The sequence below is a fragment of the Pteropus vampyrus genome, unplaced genomic scaffold (assembly GCF_000151845.1).
Source record: "Pteropus vampyrus isolate Shadow unplaced genomic scaffold, Pvam_2.0 Scaffold307, whole genome shotgun sequence".
Classification (NCBI taxonomy): Eukaryota; Metazoa; Chordata; class Mammalia; order Chiroptera; family Pteropodidae; genus Pteropus; species Pteropus vampyrus.
The window spans coordinates 1,056,108-1,073,595 of NW_011889088.1; the positions used below are offsets into that span (position 1 = coordinate 1,056,108).

Consider the following 17,488-nt stretch of genomic DNA (forward strand, 5'->3'; position numbering starts at 1 on the left):
GAATAATTCTTTAACCCACATCTCCAGAAAGCCCATAAGGGGAGATAAGGCAAGGCTTCCCGAAGGATCAAAGCTGAGGTCATAGAGATATACAAGTTGCGGAAACCTAGGACATCTGAGAACTAAGATCAGGCATGCGTGGAACCTGAGGTCCCCCTGCAGCCCTGGTTCTAAGCCTGATTCTCCCTCCTGGAATGGGGGAGGCCCCGCCATCAGTGTGCCACAGTCTCATTGCCTCCCCGTACCTAACCCCGGCACCTGGGTCTTGCTTGACATTAGAATATTGTTCCTATGAAAAAGAGAGGAAAAGGCCCTTCCAGAAAATTCTCTTCTGAAAGATTAATATACTCTCCATTATCCAAGAGGGCATAAATGGTTGGTCAAATAGTCTGAAGGCCCTGTGGGCAATTTGATATATTTTTAATAAATGAACTAACTGATATTTTTTCTCCGTAAATTTAATTTTTTAAAAAAAATTTTGACTATCCATGAATTTGCATTTCAGAAGAGAACTAGGATTCAAGGGCATTTCTCTGTGAGCTGGTTATGAAACCACTTTGTGACTGTGGGCCAGTCAGGCCTTTCTCCAGGCCTAGCGTTCAGCTTCTGTACAATGACTTCTGTACAATGACTTTCTGACTCCCTGGAGTTCTGGCCAGAAGGATGGCCTCCCCCAGCTCATGGTGATGAAAGCAGTAGCCTGACAGCAGAACACTTCTTTCCTCTTCCATGCCTCTGTGCTGCAGTAATATACAGCCCTGTCTTCCCTCCTCCTCAGCAAATACAACAATTCATTCCTACTGCCCTTTCTTGATGCATAAAGAAGATGCTTTAGCTCTGAAGCAGATCCTCAGGAGATAAGAAAATGCCACTGATGTGGTTGGAAAAATCTGAGCTGGATGAAATGGAAACACAGAGCTCTCCCTTGAGGCCAGATGAGAAGTTCATGGATAGAAGCCAAAGTCCGTTTTTTTCTGGGAGCCTCTGGGAGCTGGCAGCCCACCCCCTCTTTCAGAATGCAATGCCCTCCTTACTTTTTACCCTCCTTGCAGATACTTCCATGGGCATAACTGCTGAGCCTGCAGGATCTTGGTTATCTGGGGGCAAATCAGTCTTACTGTGGATGATACTGATTTTTCCTTATGGGTGATTTATAACTGCCTGCTTCCTAAAAGTATTTGTGGCCAGATGTCAATAAAAATACTCAGAGAGCAAGAGAGTTAAAAATAAAAGACTGAAAAAGGGAGCAGAGACTGCAAAGGAAAGAGGGAGATAACTCCATCATCAGAGGTAGGATGACTCCTCAGCTCAGATGACCTAGAGGGAACTATTAATTTTCAGTTTCTACCGACATAGCTAATTGAGAGCAGCAGCAGCTTGCTTTTGGCTATCGTAAAAATTACAGAGCAAAGTATAATTACATCTCAAGCTTCCAAAACTGACTGGCCACTCAAAAGAGAACAAATTAGAGTAAGCTTTTGCATTTAAGAACTTTAAAGTTCACAGGAGTCTTTGCATTTAAGAACTTCAAATATCTCTTCACGGAAGGACTCCTTATGCAAATATGTTACCATACTGTTTACACAGCATGATCTGGAATTACTCTCTTGGTTTGTTTTTGTTTTTGTTTTTGTTTTTAAAGCAGGCAGTATAACTAGAGGTTCTAGATGTTCTGTGCATGTCTGAGTCTGATAGCTCTTCATCGACCCTCCTTGATGTGGCTATGGAGTAAACCCTGACAAAATGAGCTCAAGGAACATGCAGAACCACGCATGAGGATCCTTTAGCTCAGGGGCATTCGGCAGTGTCTTTTAATTCTGATTATAGGTCACCCTCATTTCATGGTCATGGTGAACGAGTTATTTAAACAAATCCTGGCTTCACAAATTGAAATTAAGCAGAGATCAGATCTTTCAGAGGAAAATCAAGAAGGTTACTGTTATGAGCTAAACTGTGTCCTCCCTAAATTCTTATATTGAAACCTTAGCCCCCAGCACCTCAGAATGTGACTGTATGCAGAGATATGGCTTTTAAAAAGGTGTAAGTTAAAATGAGGCCATTAGGGTGGGCCTTAATCCAACCTGCCTGGTATCCTTACAAGAAGAGGAAATTTGGCCACACAGAGACACCAGGGATGTGTGTGCATAGAGGAAAGACCACATAAGGACACAATGAGAAGATGGCCATCTGCAAGCCAAGAAGAGAGATGACAGGAGACACCTTGATAACTTGCTGACACCTTGATCTTGGAATTCTCTAGAACTGTGAGAAAAAAAACCAGTCTGTGGTATTTTGTTATGATAGTCCTAGCAAACTAATGCAGCTGTTGATGAAAATTTTTAGTCATAGCAGGTCTATTTCAAACACCTGATCTTCAGAATTGGGATCAATGAATTTTGGAGAATAATTGCTTTAATGTTTTTCCAGGCCAACCACAAAGCTCCTTGTAGAGCTCTGCTAATAAAATAAAAATACTCTGGACTAGGCCCCATGGATTCTAGTTTTGAAAAAGTAGAACTCTCTATTTGCAGATAACATGATCTTGTATACAGAAAATCCTGAAGAATTCACTAAAAAGTTATTAGAACTAATAAGTGAGTTCAGCAAGGTTGCAGGATATAATATTGATATATAAAAATAAATTATATTTCTATACACTAGCAATAAACAATCTGAAAATAAAATTAAGAAAGAAAATCCATTCATAATAGCACCAAAAATTATAAGATACTTAAGAATACACTCAACAAAATAAAAACTTTTACTCTGAAAATGACAAAACATTGTTGAAAAAAATTAAATAAGATCTAGAGAGATGGAATGCCATCACATGTTCACAGATCAGAAGATTTAATATTGTTAAGATGGAAATACTCCCCAAGTTGACCTACAGATTCAACACAATCCTATCAAAATCCTAGCTGCCTTTTTTTTTTTTGCAAAAATTGACAAGCAGATCCTAAATATCATATGGAAATGCAAGAGACCAAGAATAATGAAAACAATCTTGAAAAAAGATGAGAAGAAACAATGATTCACACCTCACAATTTCAAAACTTAATATAAAACTACAGTGACACAGTATTATACTGAATACTATACAAGGATAGACATACATCAATGGATCAAAATTGAGAGCCCATAAATAAACTCTTATATTTATAGCCAATTGATTTAGACAAGTGTGCCAAGGTAATTCAATGAGGAAAGAATAATCTTTCAACAAATAGTTCTGAAAGAACTGGCTATCACATGTAAAAGAATAGAGCTGGACCCCTTCCTTATACCATACACAAAAAAATAACTTTAAATAGACCAAATACATAAATGGAAGAGCTAAAACTCTAAAATTTTAAGATGAAAACATAGGAATAAATTTCCATGTCCTTGGGTTAGGCAATACCTTCTTAGATAAAACACCAAAAGCACAGGCAATGACAGAAAAAATAAATAAATCAACTTCGTCAAAATTAAAAGCGTTTGCACTGCTAATGATACCATTGAGAAAGTAAAAATACAACCCACAGAATAAGAGAAAATATTTACAAATATTATATCTAATAGGGGATTTATATCCATGATATAGAAAGAACTCTTACAAAGCAATAATAAAAAGACAAACAACAATTTTAAAGTGAGCAAAAGATATGAATAGACATTTCTGCAAAAAAGATACACAAATGGCCAATGAAAAGATGCTCAACATTATTAACTATCAGGGAAGTGCAAATCAAAAGAGCAGTGAGACACTACTTCACACCTATTAGGATGGCTAAAATAAAAAAGACAAGAACAAGACAGATGACAAGGATGTGGAGAAATTGGAACTCTTATACATTCTGGTGGAAATGTAAAATGATATAGCCATTTTGGAAAACAAATTGTTCCTCAAAAAGTTAAATGTAGATTTGCCATATGATCCACTAATTCTGCTCCTAGGTATATACCTGAGAGAAATAAAAATGTATGTCCACACAAAAACATGTACACAATGTTCATAACAGCCTATTCATACTAGCCAAAAGGTGGAAACAAATCAAATGTCCAACCAATTAACAGATTAGTAAAAAGCAGTCTATCCATAAAATGGAATATTATTCCACCATAAAAAGGAATGAAGTATTGATACATGCTAAAATATGAACGAACTTTGAAAACATTCTGATAAGTGAAAAAAGCCAGTCACAAAAGATCATATGTTATATGACTATTTATATGAAATGTCCAGAACAGAGCAATCTATAGAGACAGAAAGTAGATTAGTGGTTCTTTAGGGCTGCTGGGATGGGGGTGGGGGGATGAGAAGTGACTACTAATAGGTACAAGGTTTCTTTTGGGTGCTAAAAATGTTCTGGAATTAAATAGTGGTAGTGGCTGCATAATACATTGTGACTTCTCTAGAGAGTTTATTCAAACATAAAAGATGAAAATTAAGCAAGATGATTTCTAAGTTTTTCCCTCCACCTCTAAAATTACCAATTGTATGTAATTTAAGAAAAAATATTGGGGAAAAGAGATGCAGTATATGTGAATGTGTCTAGGATGGGATCATGTGGGGAGAAATAAAAGAGACAACAAAAAGACTCAAAGAAATAGAAAAAGATGATGGGACAAGGGACATGAGCTCAGAGTGACAGATACAAAGAGACACAGAGACAGGACTTCCCACAAAGAAAGAGAAACTCACTGAGATGCATGTGCAGATGACTTGCTCATTCTTCCATTTAGCAAATGTTTACTGAGCACCTACGAAGCACCAAGCTCTGCGTGCGGTAGTAAACCAGATAGTCCGAGGCACTGGGCTCAGCAGTAAGAGACAGAGCAGCAGTCAGGCAATTACAAGCATAGATAGTGAGAGCTGGGATGCAGTCACTCGAGATGCTCCAGAAGTACACAACATACATGCCTGCACATGTACACTCATGCACACACCACACTCAACACATATAACATTGCCCAAAGTCAAATCATTTGAGCAGAGTGCATCATTTCTGATCTGAGCCATTTAGAATTCTGCTAACAAAGACATGCAAATAAATGTTTTTACAAGTGTGGGCACAAATGGGAATGACATCTTTTGTTCTCCCCCTGATGTTTCTTTGAAACAAAATTCCCTTGAGGATCCATTCCTAAGTCTGGAGATGCCCTATACTCTTTCCCCTTTATTAGTGAAGAATGGCTTTGGAAACAGACAGAACACAACCTGTTTAATAAGCACGCCAGCACTGCTCCTCTGGGCTTTCAGCTGGAAAGTTCCCAGAACACATTCTGTTCCACCCTCCTTTCATCCCACCCAGACCTGGCCCAGTAAAGGGCCAGGCATCCTGTGATGCCTGTTTCCCCTGTCTTGTGACTCCTCTACTGGTGACAGGCATGTGAGAGGGAAAATCAGCTCAATGAGAAAAGCAACTGTTCCCTGCACAGTGTCTGCTCCCTGCCTGATTTGACCAACTCTGAGAAGGGAGGGCCAAGGAAATTTTTGGTTGTCTCTTCCTCTGATCCCCCTTTCTCCTCACTCCAGACTTACCCAAGGTCAGAGCTGCACAATTTGCTGAAATAGTCTGAGTCGGCTTCTAAGATGGTGGTTCATCCATTTGTATTAGTTTGTGAAGGATTCTCTTTGGAGAAGTTGGTGTTGGATGTTTTGGGTGCTGTGTGCCAGCACGTGACTAGGAAATGCACAGCAACCCAGAGCATGGCAAGGGGGCGGAGGGGTGGGGTGGGGTGCGTGGGCACTGGCTTGCAGATTCTGGGCAGGCTGAACCAGAGCTGTGCTGGGAACTGGTCCTCAGGCCTCCAAAGGCCTCCCCAGCTGCCCACCATTTGGAGTAGTAGTGAATTAATATGATCCAGCCTCCAAAAATAGTAGAGCATCTAAAATTGCCTTCTACCCTCAACTGAGCCAGTCCCCCGGGACTGTCAGCATTTCTGAAACATTTCTATTCACCCAGAATGCCTTGTGTCAGACCCCAGTTTGGGTCTGGGCAACTGTTAAACTCTCTTGTTCCATTCACTTCTGCCCAGTTCCTCTCAACTCAGCAATACTTGCACTGCTTCCTAAACAGGAAATGCTCAAGATTTATGCTTGCTGTTACCAAGTCAAAGGCCTTTAACCTGGCACACGGCTCAGAAGGGCAGAAAGGGCCCTTTGCTGAAGTGGCCTGGGTGGCTCTCTGTCATTAGTTGTGAATTAATTTCTAAAAATGTAGACTGGGGAAGCAGAATCACCTAGGGAGGCCTGAGCTTCTGGCTTGCTGTGATGCCAACGGAAGCCATTTCTAAAGCAGTCTGTCTTCCTCTGACAAAATTATTATGGGTTCCTAGGGAATTTTGTCATCGTGAAGACTTATCACTCCAAGCATGCCTCAGGGCCTCTGTATATCTTGTGCTCTGTGCGTGGAATGCCCTTTACTCCCTCTCCCCTGCCTGACAAATGCCCTGTCCCTCTCTTCTGCAACGCCTTGCTAAGGGCAGGGACACTGCGAAGTTCATGAAGTTTGTCTGCAATGAATGCTTCTGAATAACCACCATTCAGAAGTGTGTCTGGAGATCACCATTCAGAAGTGTGTCTGGAGATTCACATGCCCCATTCTTCCACCCCTTGATCAACCATGATTCCCAGTTGCCTTGCCCATGGGACTGGAGTGATACGGGCAATGAGCTGCCTCCAACCTTCTAACGATTAAGTGGTCAGGATCTATAACCACTGCACAGGCTGTCTGATCGAAATGCAGTTTGGGTGTCTCTCAGCTTAAAGACCATGTGCTTTAGTTCCCACTTTCTTAGCTGCAATGCTCTTTAGTGGCTCCCTAAGATATTCGGTGCAGCACGGAACAGAGAAAGTACTGGAGGGGTGGGAGGCAAGGACAAGCTTGTCTATGCCTCAGTTTCCTCCTCTGTAAAATGGAGATAATCATTTCCACCTCGAGATGAGTGAGAGGATGAAATGATATATATAAACTACTTGGCACAGAGTCGGTGTTCTGGGGGAACATTTGCAGTTTTTGCCTGTTTGGCTCTCAGTCTCCCCTCTTCTGCTAACAGCAGCATCCTCATTGTCCCTGCGCTTGGGATGGGGGTGGTTGACCCCACTGTGGGATTAGGCCTGTCACACTGGCCTGGCCCATCAAAACACCCCATGCCCCTGGCCCTGATGATTGAGATAAAGGCACATGATTCAGACGGAGCCAATAAATTCAATTTGGTAACTTTTGTTGGAATTATTGGAGGACTTCTTGCTCCTGGGGGTTCTGGGCGGATAGAATACAAACTGGAAACTACAAGTACCACAGTGCCACCACAGGGAGAGGTCACCTGAGAAGAGATCCAAGGAGAGTTAAAAGAGGGAATGAGGATGGATCTAGCCATATCTGAAACTTCCCTAGACTCCTCCATTATGTGATCCAGAAAATCCTGCTTATTGTCTAATCAAATTTGAATAAGTTTCTTTTTCAAGCAACTAAGAGTTTTGGCTAATGCAAAGATCACCAGATGTGGCTTAGCTTCTCCCTTCCTGCTGCCATTGCTCTGGGGTGGGGGGAGCTCTTTGACTCCTGCAGAGACGATGCCACAGCTCATCTCCCCATCCTCAGTCTCCTTCCCTTCAGCCCACCTTCTACCGCACTTACGGTTCTCAAATATGGGCTTAGTCATCCTACTCTTCAGCTTAGCAGCCTCCTTGACTCCCTACTACGTGGACAGCAAGCCCCCACTTCCTCAGCTCCACCTTCAAAGCCCTCTACAATCTGATCCTGATTTCTCCTTTTTTAATTTGAGGTATGGTTGACATAAAACATTATATTAGTTTCAGGTGTACACAATGTGTTGATTTATTGAAGTATATTATGAAATAATCACCACAATAAGTATTTAATATTTGTCGTCATGTATAGTTACAAAATTTTTTTCTTGTGATGAGAACTTTTAAAATCTACTCTCTTAGCAACCCTAATTCCCTTTTGAGCTTTTCTCTCACAATCCTCTCCTGTGGTTCCACCCATACTGTGCCTGATTCATATCAGCCCATTCCCCACTCTGAAATGCTCCCCACTCTCTCACCCTATGCTTTTCACAAGAAAACCTTCCACTTCTAACCTACCTGCCAAAATCCCACCTATTCAACTATCTTCTTTTCTAGGAAGACTATACAGATGGCCAAGGCAGAATAAATGTCTCGCTTTCCTGAATTTACTCTCTTCTTATATACAGTCCCTGTCAGTCTGTGCTTGTGTGGGAATAATATAGCGTATATACATTTTGAGAGCAGAGAGCATGTCTTACTTGATTCTGGATTCTATTGGGGCACTTGCACAAGGTTGGTCGCCATAGGTCCTTGGTCAGCTTGTTGACACAAGACCTCAACTTCCAGCTGACAAACTCTGAATCCCCTGCCTCTCCCCTCAACCACACTCCAGAAAAGCGGGTCCTGATAGTTGGGTCACATTTATTCTCCACCAAAAAACTTCTTTTTTTCTTAGACTGTGGTAAATTACACATAACATAAAATGTACAGTCTTAACCATCTTAAAGTGTAGAATTCAGGGGCATTAAGCACATTCAAATAGTGTGTTCCTATCACCACTATCTAGTTTAGGAACTTTTTCATCACTCCAAAGAGAGACCTCATACCCATTAAGCAGTCTCTCCCCATTCCTCCCTTCCCCCACTCCCCAAGGCCCTGGAAATCACTAGTCTGCTTTCTGTCTCTATGGATTTGCTTATTCTGGATATTTCACATAAATGGAATCATGCAATCTGTGGTCTTTGTGTCTGGCTTCTTTCACTTAGCATAATGTTTTCAAGATTCATCTATGTTGTAGCCTGTATAAGTACTTCATTTCATCTTATGACAATAATATTCCAATGCATGGGTATGTCACATTTCATTTATCCATTCATCTGTTGATAAACATTTGGGTTGTTTCCACCGTTTGACTATTGTGAATAGCTCTGCTAGAAACACTATTGTACAAGTTTTTGTTTGAAGACCTGTTTTCAGACCTTTTGGGTATGTACCTAGGAGTGGAATGGCTGAGTCATAAGGTAATTCTGTGTTTACCGGAAAGCCTCTTACACTCGCCATCCCCAATCCTCACCAGCATCCTGGATCTGCTTGGCTGGCTTCACCATCGGCTTTGTAGAAGGGAGCTATTTTATCTGGACTGTTGTCTCCTGGTGGCAAACCTTAGTTTTTAATATCGACCTCTTACTGTTTAGCACTTTCCAATGACTAAGCTATTTCAGGTCCACTATTTAATCTGTTCCCCATAGCAATACTATAAGGTGGATACTACTATGCCTGTTTTTCAGACGAGGAGGCTGAGATTCATTGGGGGTGAAGTAACTTGACAAGGTCATAGCCATTTGGGGCCCAGCTGAGACTGACTCCTAGCCCATGCCCTTTCCACACTCCCACAGTAGCCCTTTTTCAATTTGCCTCTCTTTTCAAGGTTTTTTTTTTTTTAATAATAGCCTTCTGAAATTTCTTCTCAGATTCACCATTGTTTAGAAATTCTCCTTGCTAGGTGACCAGTCAATGCTGGCACAGACTTCTGCACACACTCTGCCAGTTGGCATCTCATTTATAATCAAACAGAGCAGATTCTGCCTGTACTAAGATCAACTTTTGCCTTTTCTGGGTCTTCTGGGACCTTCTGGAATCCTGGGTTAATGCTCTCTTTTGATGTTGATATGAAGCTAAATCTGAGTGTGGCCCACAAGCTCAACCTCAGCTCTAGAAATTTCCTCCCTATTCTTTTGTTTGACCCAAGTTCGATTTGAGAGCACCTCTTTTCTCTTCTCAGGAAGAACTATGCCTTGGACTGGGAAGTCCCCCGATCTCTTTGGAGCAAAGAAGAGGCACAATTACCTCCATCCTGACACAGCGGAGTTGAGTCCAGCCTGCTCCTTAGAAGCCTCCAACCCTAGTACTTTCTACTTCCATGTGGAACCATGAGGGAGGCTGTAAAGAATAAGGAAAGCAAAATAGACAACAGCATATCTACTGCAACAGATCCAAAAGCTCAGTGGCTTTGAATGTACATCTTGCTGACTTAAGTCCAATGCAAGTTGGGATGGCCACCTCCACTCTGTAGCAAGAAATTCTGCAACGGAAAATCCTATAAAGAACACATATCCAGCATTAAGTGGGATGCCAAAGCCTTTTTCCTCTGTTGCTTAATTGATGCTCCCCTCCTCATTATTAGAGAAGTATTGGTTGCTTCTGAGTTAATTCTCCCAGTTTTTCTAGGTCTTCTCTGCAAGTGCTAGTCTCCTGTTGCCCACATTACAGTTCCTTAATTCTTCGCCTCTGGGAGCCCTCAGGCTCTGCAGAAGCTGTTACTTGCCTCACTAATTCTCTGCCTGCAGCAGATGGTTAGCACTCCCTGAATATTCCTGTGCTTCTCTGCAGTTCCCAGTCTCCCTTGCAGTTGTTTGGGACTGTGCAACTAGCTCTGGATGACAGACTGTGTGTCACCTCTGGGTTGAGGCAGAGAGCCATTCACATCCTGTGTCCATCTCTTCCTCTGCTAAGATGGCTCTGGAGGCCAAGTGCTCACGGGAAAGCTGGAAGAACTTACTCAGAAGCAAATGCATCCCCTGCTCCCTAGGTCTCAATTCTCCACTGAGTGGTGGGAGAAGCATCGACTGGGTAAGAGAGAAGAATGGCTTTGGCAGACAGGGCTAGCCAAGAATTCTTGGCATTAATGTGGCCATTTAATGCTAGATATATCTTCCATATAGGACTTTCAGTTATTAAATTTCTTGCTGTAATTTGGGGGTAACAGTGTGACCTATGATTCAGATAGTCCCAGTAGTATAACGGGACAGTGTGGTAGGCAGCATGTCTCAGAATATAATGTAAACACAAATCACCTGGGGGTCTTGCTAAGCTGCAGTTTCTGACTCAGTAGGTCTCAGGCAGCACTCAAGAGTCTGCATTTCTAATAAGCTCCCGGGAAATGCTAATAATGCCCTAGACCATGCTCTGAATGGTAAGGTGATGGAGCAAGGCTGACTTATCCATTAAGTATGGTAGGAACAGTGCCTGGTGCCCATGAAAATGTCCTCACTTCTTTTAAAATCAGAAGACAAAATGAACTTTTTGGTCAAAGAAAAATGTTTTAATAGGTAACATTAATATACTTATCTAAACCAACAGTTATTAAATAAATTTCCTAAGAAAGAAGGGGCTCATGCAGGCAAAAGTGCCTAGGGCCCCTAAAAATCCTAATAAGGCCCTGTTGGTGGGGTGGGGGACAGTAGGAGGGGCTATGCTACCTATAGTGCACAGATCTGTGAATTCTGGAGAATTCGTGAAAGGTTACACAGATAACATGGCTCCATGGTCCTCTGGGAAGATCACATGAGATACAGTCTGAAATGTGCTATGTATATATGATAGTTAGCTACTCAAACCATTTTCCCAGGTCTCCTCAATTTCTCCAGGTTCCTAACTTTCCCTGGATTCACTGGGTGGCTCAGCTTCCCCGATATCTGCAGTCACTGGTACCCCTGCTCATAGATCCCAGTTTCCGCCAAGCCAGTGTTTCCTAAATTTGAGTCTTCTGCATACTACCCTCACATTTCTGCCATGTCTGTGTGCCACCTACACATTTATTAGTTTAATATTCTTTAATTTGACTAGCAGAAAGCCAGAAAGCCAGGATTGAAATCTCAGCTCTGCCATATATCACCTCCGTGTTGTTGGGCAAGTTCCTTACCCTCTCTGTGCCTCAGTTTCTCCATCTGCATAACAGGTAACAATAGTAACTACTTCAGGGGCTTGCTATGAGGACTAAAAAAGTACTGCAGGTAAAGCATTAGAACAGCACCTAGCACCCAGTAAGCACTCATTTATTTCAAAAAGAAACTTTATATCCCTACTATAAGTGGAAAAATTAGTACCATTTATACCATAAATAGAGTTGTAAAAAGAAATTAAATAAAAACAGTTATTAAATACTAGCTATTGACTGACAAAGGCTCCAGGCCTGAGGCTTGCTCTCATTTTGTCAAGAAGGGAGACAAGCAAGTGTCCAAAAGATGTAGAAGGAGAGCCAGGCTCAAACCAGGTGAACAACTTGACCTGATTTGCCCAGGACTTCTGGTTTCAATACCAAAAGTCCTGCAGCACCCCTCATTCTCGGGCTACTTCAGACGGAGCCTTTCTCCTTGATCTGAAGGACTGAAAAGAACTTAAAAGGGAACAACGTTCTGATGTGACTTTAGGCTGAGTCAGTATTCCACTTATCATCATCTTGCAGAACAAGCCTACACCATGGGCCACACCGCACAAGCCTGCCTCTGAGACCCGAATTTCCAAATGCCATAAACATGTGGAAAGGCCGTCATGTGTGTGCCATTGAGATTGTCCTTAAAGAAAACCACATTTACAAATGCCCGACGAGAGGAATGGTAATTAGTTTTGCACAGCTAAAACTATTCAATACTAGACAGCAATTGAAAAAACATGTTTTGAAGTACCTTTAATGACACGAAAAAAATGATAGTGCTAGAATGTTCGGTTAAAAAAAGCAGAATAACTAAGATGCCCTTCAGTTAGTGAATGAATAAATAAACTGGTCCAACAGATAATGAAATATAATTCAGTACTAAAAAGAATTGAGCTATCAAGCCATGAAAAGATGTGGAGAAACCTTAAATGCATATTACTAAGTAAAAGAAGCATATCTAAAAAGGCAACATGCCATTTGATTCCAACTATATGACATTCTAGAAAGGTAAAACTGTGGAGGCAGTAAAAAGATCAGTGTTTGCTGTGAGTTAGGAGAGAGGCAAGGATGAATAGCTGGAGCACAGAGGATTCTTAGGGCAATGAAGATACTCTGTATTGACACATTAATAGTGGATACATGTCATTATACATTTGTCTAAACCTATAGAAGGTATAACACCGAGAATGAACCCTAATGTAAATATGGACTTCGGATAATAATAATGTGTCAATGTAGGTTCATCAATCATAATAAAGGTACCACTCCCATGGGATTGTTGATGGTGGGGAAGGATACGCATGTGTGGGGGCAGCCGCATATGGGAAACCTCTGTGTCTTCTACTCAATATTGCTGTAAACCTAAAATTGCTCTAGAAAATAGTCTTTCAATTCTTTTTAAAGAGCATTCTACAAAACCTTATCTTTATAAAATATAGAAAAATATAAGGAAAGAAACACACCACATTATTACCGATATTTATCTCTGAGTGATAGGATTCTGGAGGGATTTTTTTTTTATTCCTTTATATTTATTTCTGAATTTCTTATTTATATTAATTTCTATATTTTCCAAAAAAAGTTTAGTGAAGAATTTACTTTTATTACATTACTTTTATTACCAAGAAAAAAATTTTCAATAAAAATCATTTTAAAATAATACTGCTAAGAAACTAACCAGAGCTAATTAAGCCCAGCCTTCACGAACTAGTTTTTACATCTAGGGCCGACTGGGAGAGAAGTTTTCTGTCTGGCTGACTATCACTTGTTTTCCTTCTCCCCTGGAGAAGACCCTCACAGAGGCGTCAGGGCTTGTTCAAGGACACTTTGCCTCTGCTAAGGCTCTGGGTCTGAAGGCCTATTCAGTAAGGGTGCCCTGGGCTGTCGCCTAAACTCAAAGTCTAGCCTCCATGAAGAGCACCTTCATTGCCCTAAGAATCCTCTGTGCTCCAGCTTTTTTTTTTTTTTTCTGTTCATAATAAACTTTTAATTTACAGCTTGGACAAAGTTTCCCCTTTGCCTCTTTCTTGATTTTTTCATCATATGGACTGTGACAATTGATAACTGCCCAGAGACCCAGGTTACTAACTAGAGGCGGGGTGGCCTATAACACAGGAAGTGCCCACTTTGCACTGAGGTGGCCTGAGCTGGAATATCCACTCACCATCTACCAGCCTTGTCCTCCTGTGCGTGTCACTTCACCTATTTCAGCAGCAGCGTCCTCACCTCTATCACAAGGATTAAATTAAATAATGACCCTAGCACAGATCCTGGCACAAGGTAAGAACTCAATTTATGTTGATGTTCTCTTCTCTTTCCTTGTACATTTACTACACGAGAACTCAGTTCTCCATCTTCCCTCCTTGACCCACAGAGCTCCGCAAGGAGCCATGATAGAGTTTGGGGGCTCACAGATCTCTCCTTCCCATCCACCTAGACCTTTGCTCCAACTCAGTCAGCAAACAGAATCCCTCTGCTGACTGTCAAGCCACAGAGAGGATAGCTGAGGGGCAGCCCAGTGGCTCCATGTGGCTAACTAGGAGAGGTGGCAGGGTGGGGAGGAGTTGGATAACTTGAAACCCCCACCATGCATCTTTTCAAGCCAGACTAGAAGAATCTAATCATCAGGCACACATACCTAATAAACCTGAGGCCTTGTTTAACCAGAACACACTTTATGAGCATTATGTCTATTCCTTCATAAGAAAAAAAAGAAAAAAATGACCCTGAGCACTTAGTATAGTCCCAGCATCATTCTGGGTACAGAACACAGAGCAGAGCATGAGACAGGGTCTCTGTCCTCACAGGACTCAGTCTCCCTTCCTGCTGGCGGTATGGGGTGCAGCCACGCACTTTTATTACTAAAACTTAGAGGAAAGAGGTGGGAACTGTTTGGGAAGCTGAAAACCATACATGTAGTTCAGCTTATCAGGCATGGAATCTAGTTTCCTCTCGCACACTCACAGAACCACTCAACTGAAACTATGAGCCCACTGGTTTCCCTGGGAATTAATTTCAAGTAGAAGGCACTATATGGTTCTAACTATCCTGATCCAAGATATTAAACCCCTTGCTCTGTCACTTGCCAGCTAGGTGACCTTGGACAAGTTATTTAACATCCCCCTAGTCCTAGTGTCCTCATCTGCAAAACAGGTAAAGATACAGCCCTTGTAGTATTGCTAGAAAGAGCACATAAAATCAAACGTGGAAGGCCTCAGGTAAAGTGTTGGAAGAGTCTGTGCTCCCCTCAATGCTCTCTCAGAAATGGAACCAACCAGAGATGAACAGAGCACGCGGTTCTTAAGGGCAGAGCTCCCAGAGATGGGCTGCCTAGGGTCAAATGCCAGCTGTGCAATGTCTCTGTGCTAAAATGCCCCCATCTACAAGATGAAGGCAGTAATAATGATCCCTGCTTTGGAGGGTTGTGGAAGTCTTGAATTACTACATGAAATGGGCTTTGAACAATGTTTGATGCATAGTAAGAATGGCGTGTTGGCTTTTTCTTTCTTCCAGAAAACACGTCGATGGGGATCATTAATAATATTGTAGTAATTAGCACATGATTAGACCTCCCAGATGATCTTAGAAGTTATGTATACTTGGTAGTAAATCCTACTTACTACTATCTATCTACTTACTACCAAGTATACAGGAAGGTACATCAGCTGTGAATACACATACACACATGCACACACCACTGAATTATGGACTAAACAAACATGATGATAACTGTTTTGTCCATTAGGTCAAAACTCACTAGACATACTCAAGGCAGAAGGGTACACACATATCTATGATGAGAAGCAGGAGCACTGGAGTTAGGGTTATACAGACTTGCCTCGGGTCCTAGCTCTGGTCTTTCATAGTGGTCTGACCTCAGGCAAGTCACTTAGCCCGAGTTTCATCCATAAAAGTATTGGGGCAAGGTCAGGGGAGTTAACTCCCTATCTCACCATCCTGTCATTGCCCCCTGGTAGGGGCAACATAACCCTTAGCAGGCTCTAACTCCCCAGTGCTCCCAGTCTAACAGTTTTGGAGAGATTCCTCTTTTTTCCTGCAGAAGACCCAGCTCAGACTAGCCCATGGGCTGCTTGATTTCCCCGAGACCCCTAAAGAGCAATGTGAAGAATGTTAAGAGAACAGCAGCTGCCGAGCTCTGGGAGGCAGGAGCGCTGGCCAGGGATCCAAGACCCCGCGCTATGTTTACTCAAACTGCAGAGCATCTCTAGGCTTTACAACTGTTTACTGGACAGGAGGCAGCAAGACAGACAGCCTTTCTTTTGGAGAAAGCCAGCCCAAGTGCCGCTCACTCTAGGAATGGCTTTGACACTGAGCTTCTGGAGGTGAGCAAGGCTTTGGGCACAGGGTGGGCACACACATCCCCTCCAGGGAGCAGAGAAAAGGCACTGGGAGGTGAAGCTGGAAATAGAAGAAGAGATGGGGACAGATAAAAACAAGGGCTGTGGCCAGAACACAGGACATAAGAGGCAGAGACAGAAACTGGGCAGATCAAGGATGGAGACCGGACTGGGCCAGCACAGGGTCCAAGGTAGACAGTGTGGATCACACGGGCTTGGGGGTAGAGGGTAGAAAGAGGCAAGTAAGCACAGAGCAGAGCTGGGAAAGGGGTAGCAGTCAATGCAGGCTTGTGTGATAATCCGGGGACCCTCTATTGCCCCAAAGGGGCCCACAGGAAATCTAGGGAGGGGGATGTCCAGTCAGAACCAACATTCTCGCCCTAACCTATGCATGCTTTCCAAAAGCAAGCAAAAGAAGCATGATTTATTTAAATTAGGACTGGCAAGATTCACTTCTTATGCTAAAATTATGACATAAAAATACTCAGCTGAAATGCCACCTCTCAAAACCAACGCCCCTGGAAAGTTATAGTCAAGCGTCCCCATCCCAGCACTCTGTACCTTTAAGGAGAAGTTTCTCTCTGCTTCCCGGCTGAAGAGGCAGGTTATTCTTGGATATAGTGATGACTTACCTAAAACTGAGTTATTCCCCTTTCCTCCTCTGGCCAGCCTCTCTTCACTCTGGGGAGCTTTTACCATTTAAGGTCAATGTTACATCTGGCTCCTCGGAACTTGGAGCTGAGAAGCCTCTGGCTGTGGAGCCTCAGCCACCCGCCTCCTCAGAGAGGGGCTGGGACTTAGAGCCCAGAGCTCCTCCGGGAGCCCTCTTTGGCAGGGTCCGGGGGCTAATGGCAGGGGAAGCTAACCAGGCTGTCCCAGGGCTCAGGGCAGGCTGGGCCTGTAAGGCAGCAAGTCGCCCTTGGCCCCTCCCACAGGCACGCGCACAGCTGATGGCAGTGCCCATGGGCAGCTCATACCACTGGGAAACGTCCTGGCCAGACGGAGACCAAGGGAACTCTGCAGAGTCGCCTCCCAGCCCAGAATCTTTAGCAAGCATGTGAGCCTGGACAAGACCCTGGCTTTGAGCCAGGAGAAGCTGGGAACATTTCCTGTCCCAGGGACCTGGGGGCGGAGGCTGCTCCCACCTTAAACCCTTGGGATTACCGGAAGAAGGGCCTGGGAGATTCAGCTAATCAGAGACCTGGCACCAGCTGCAGGGGCTTCAATCCTCCTCCTCCACGCAATAGCCCTGTGGGCTTAGCATCGTGGAGACTCAGTTTCCCATCTCTAAAGTGGGAATAATAGTGATAACACCTAACTCACAGCGTTGCAGGAGGATGCAGTGAGATAATATTGAAAGGCTTAGCACAGTGCCGGCATCTCATAGGTGACAAT

At 43.0% G+C, this 17,488-nt stretch overlaps 1 protein-coding gene across 3 annotated transcripts in view; it reads right to left on the minus strand.

Moving 5' to 3' along the window:
* MRVI1 (murine retrovirus integration site 1 homolog) overlaps positions 1-17,172 on the minus strand; it is a 105,989-nt gene extending 88,817 nt beyond the window's left edge. For all 3 annotated transcript variants that reach the window (XM_011377255.1, XM_011377253.1, XM_011377252.1), the window contains exon 1: positions 16,726-17,172. Coding sequence is in view for 2 of the 3 variants with exons in the window: in XM_011377253.1 (XP_011375555.1) it covers positions 16,726-16,792 (67 nt within the window). In the remaining variant the exon portion in view is untranslated. The remainder of the gene's footprint in view (positions 1-16,725) is intronic.
* Between the last annotated feature and the right edge of the window lie 316 nt (positions 17,173-17,488).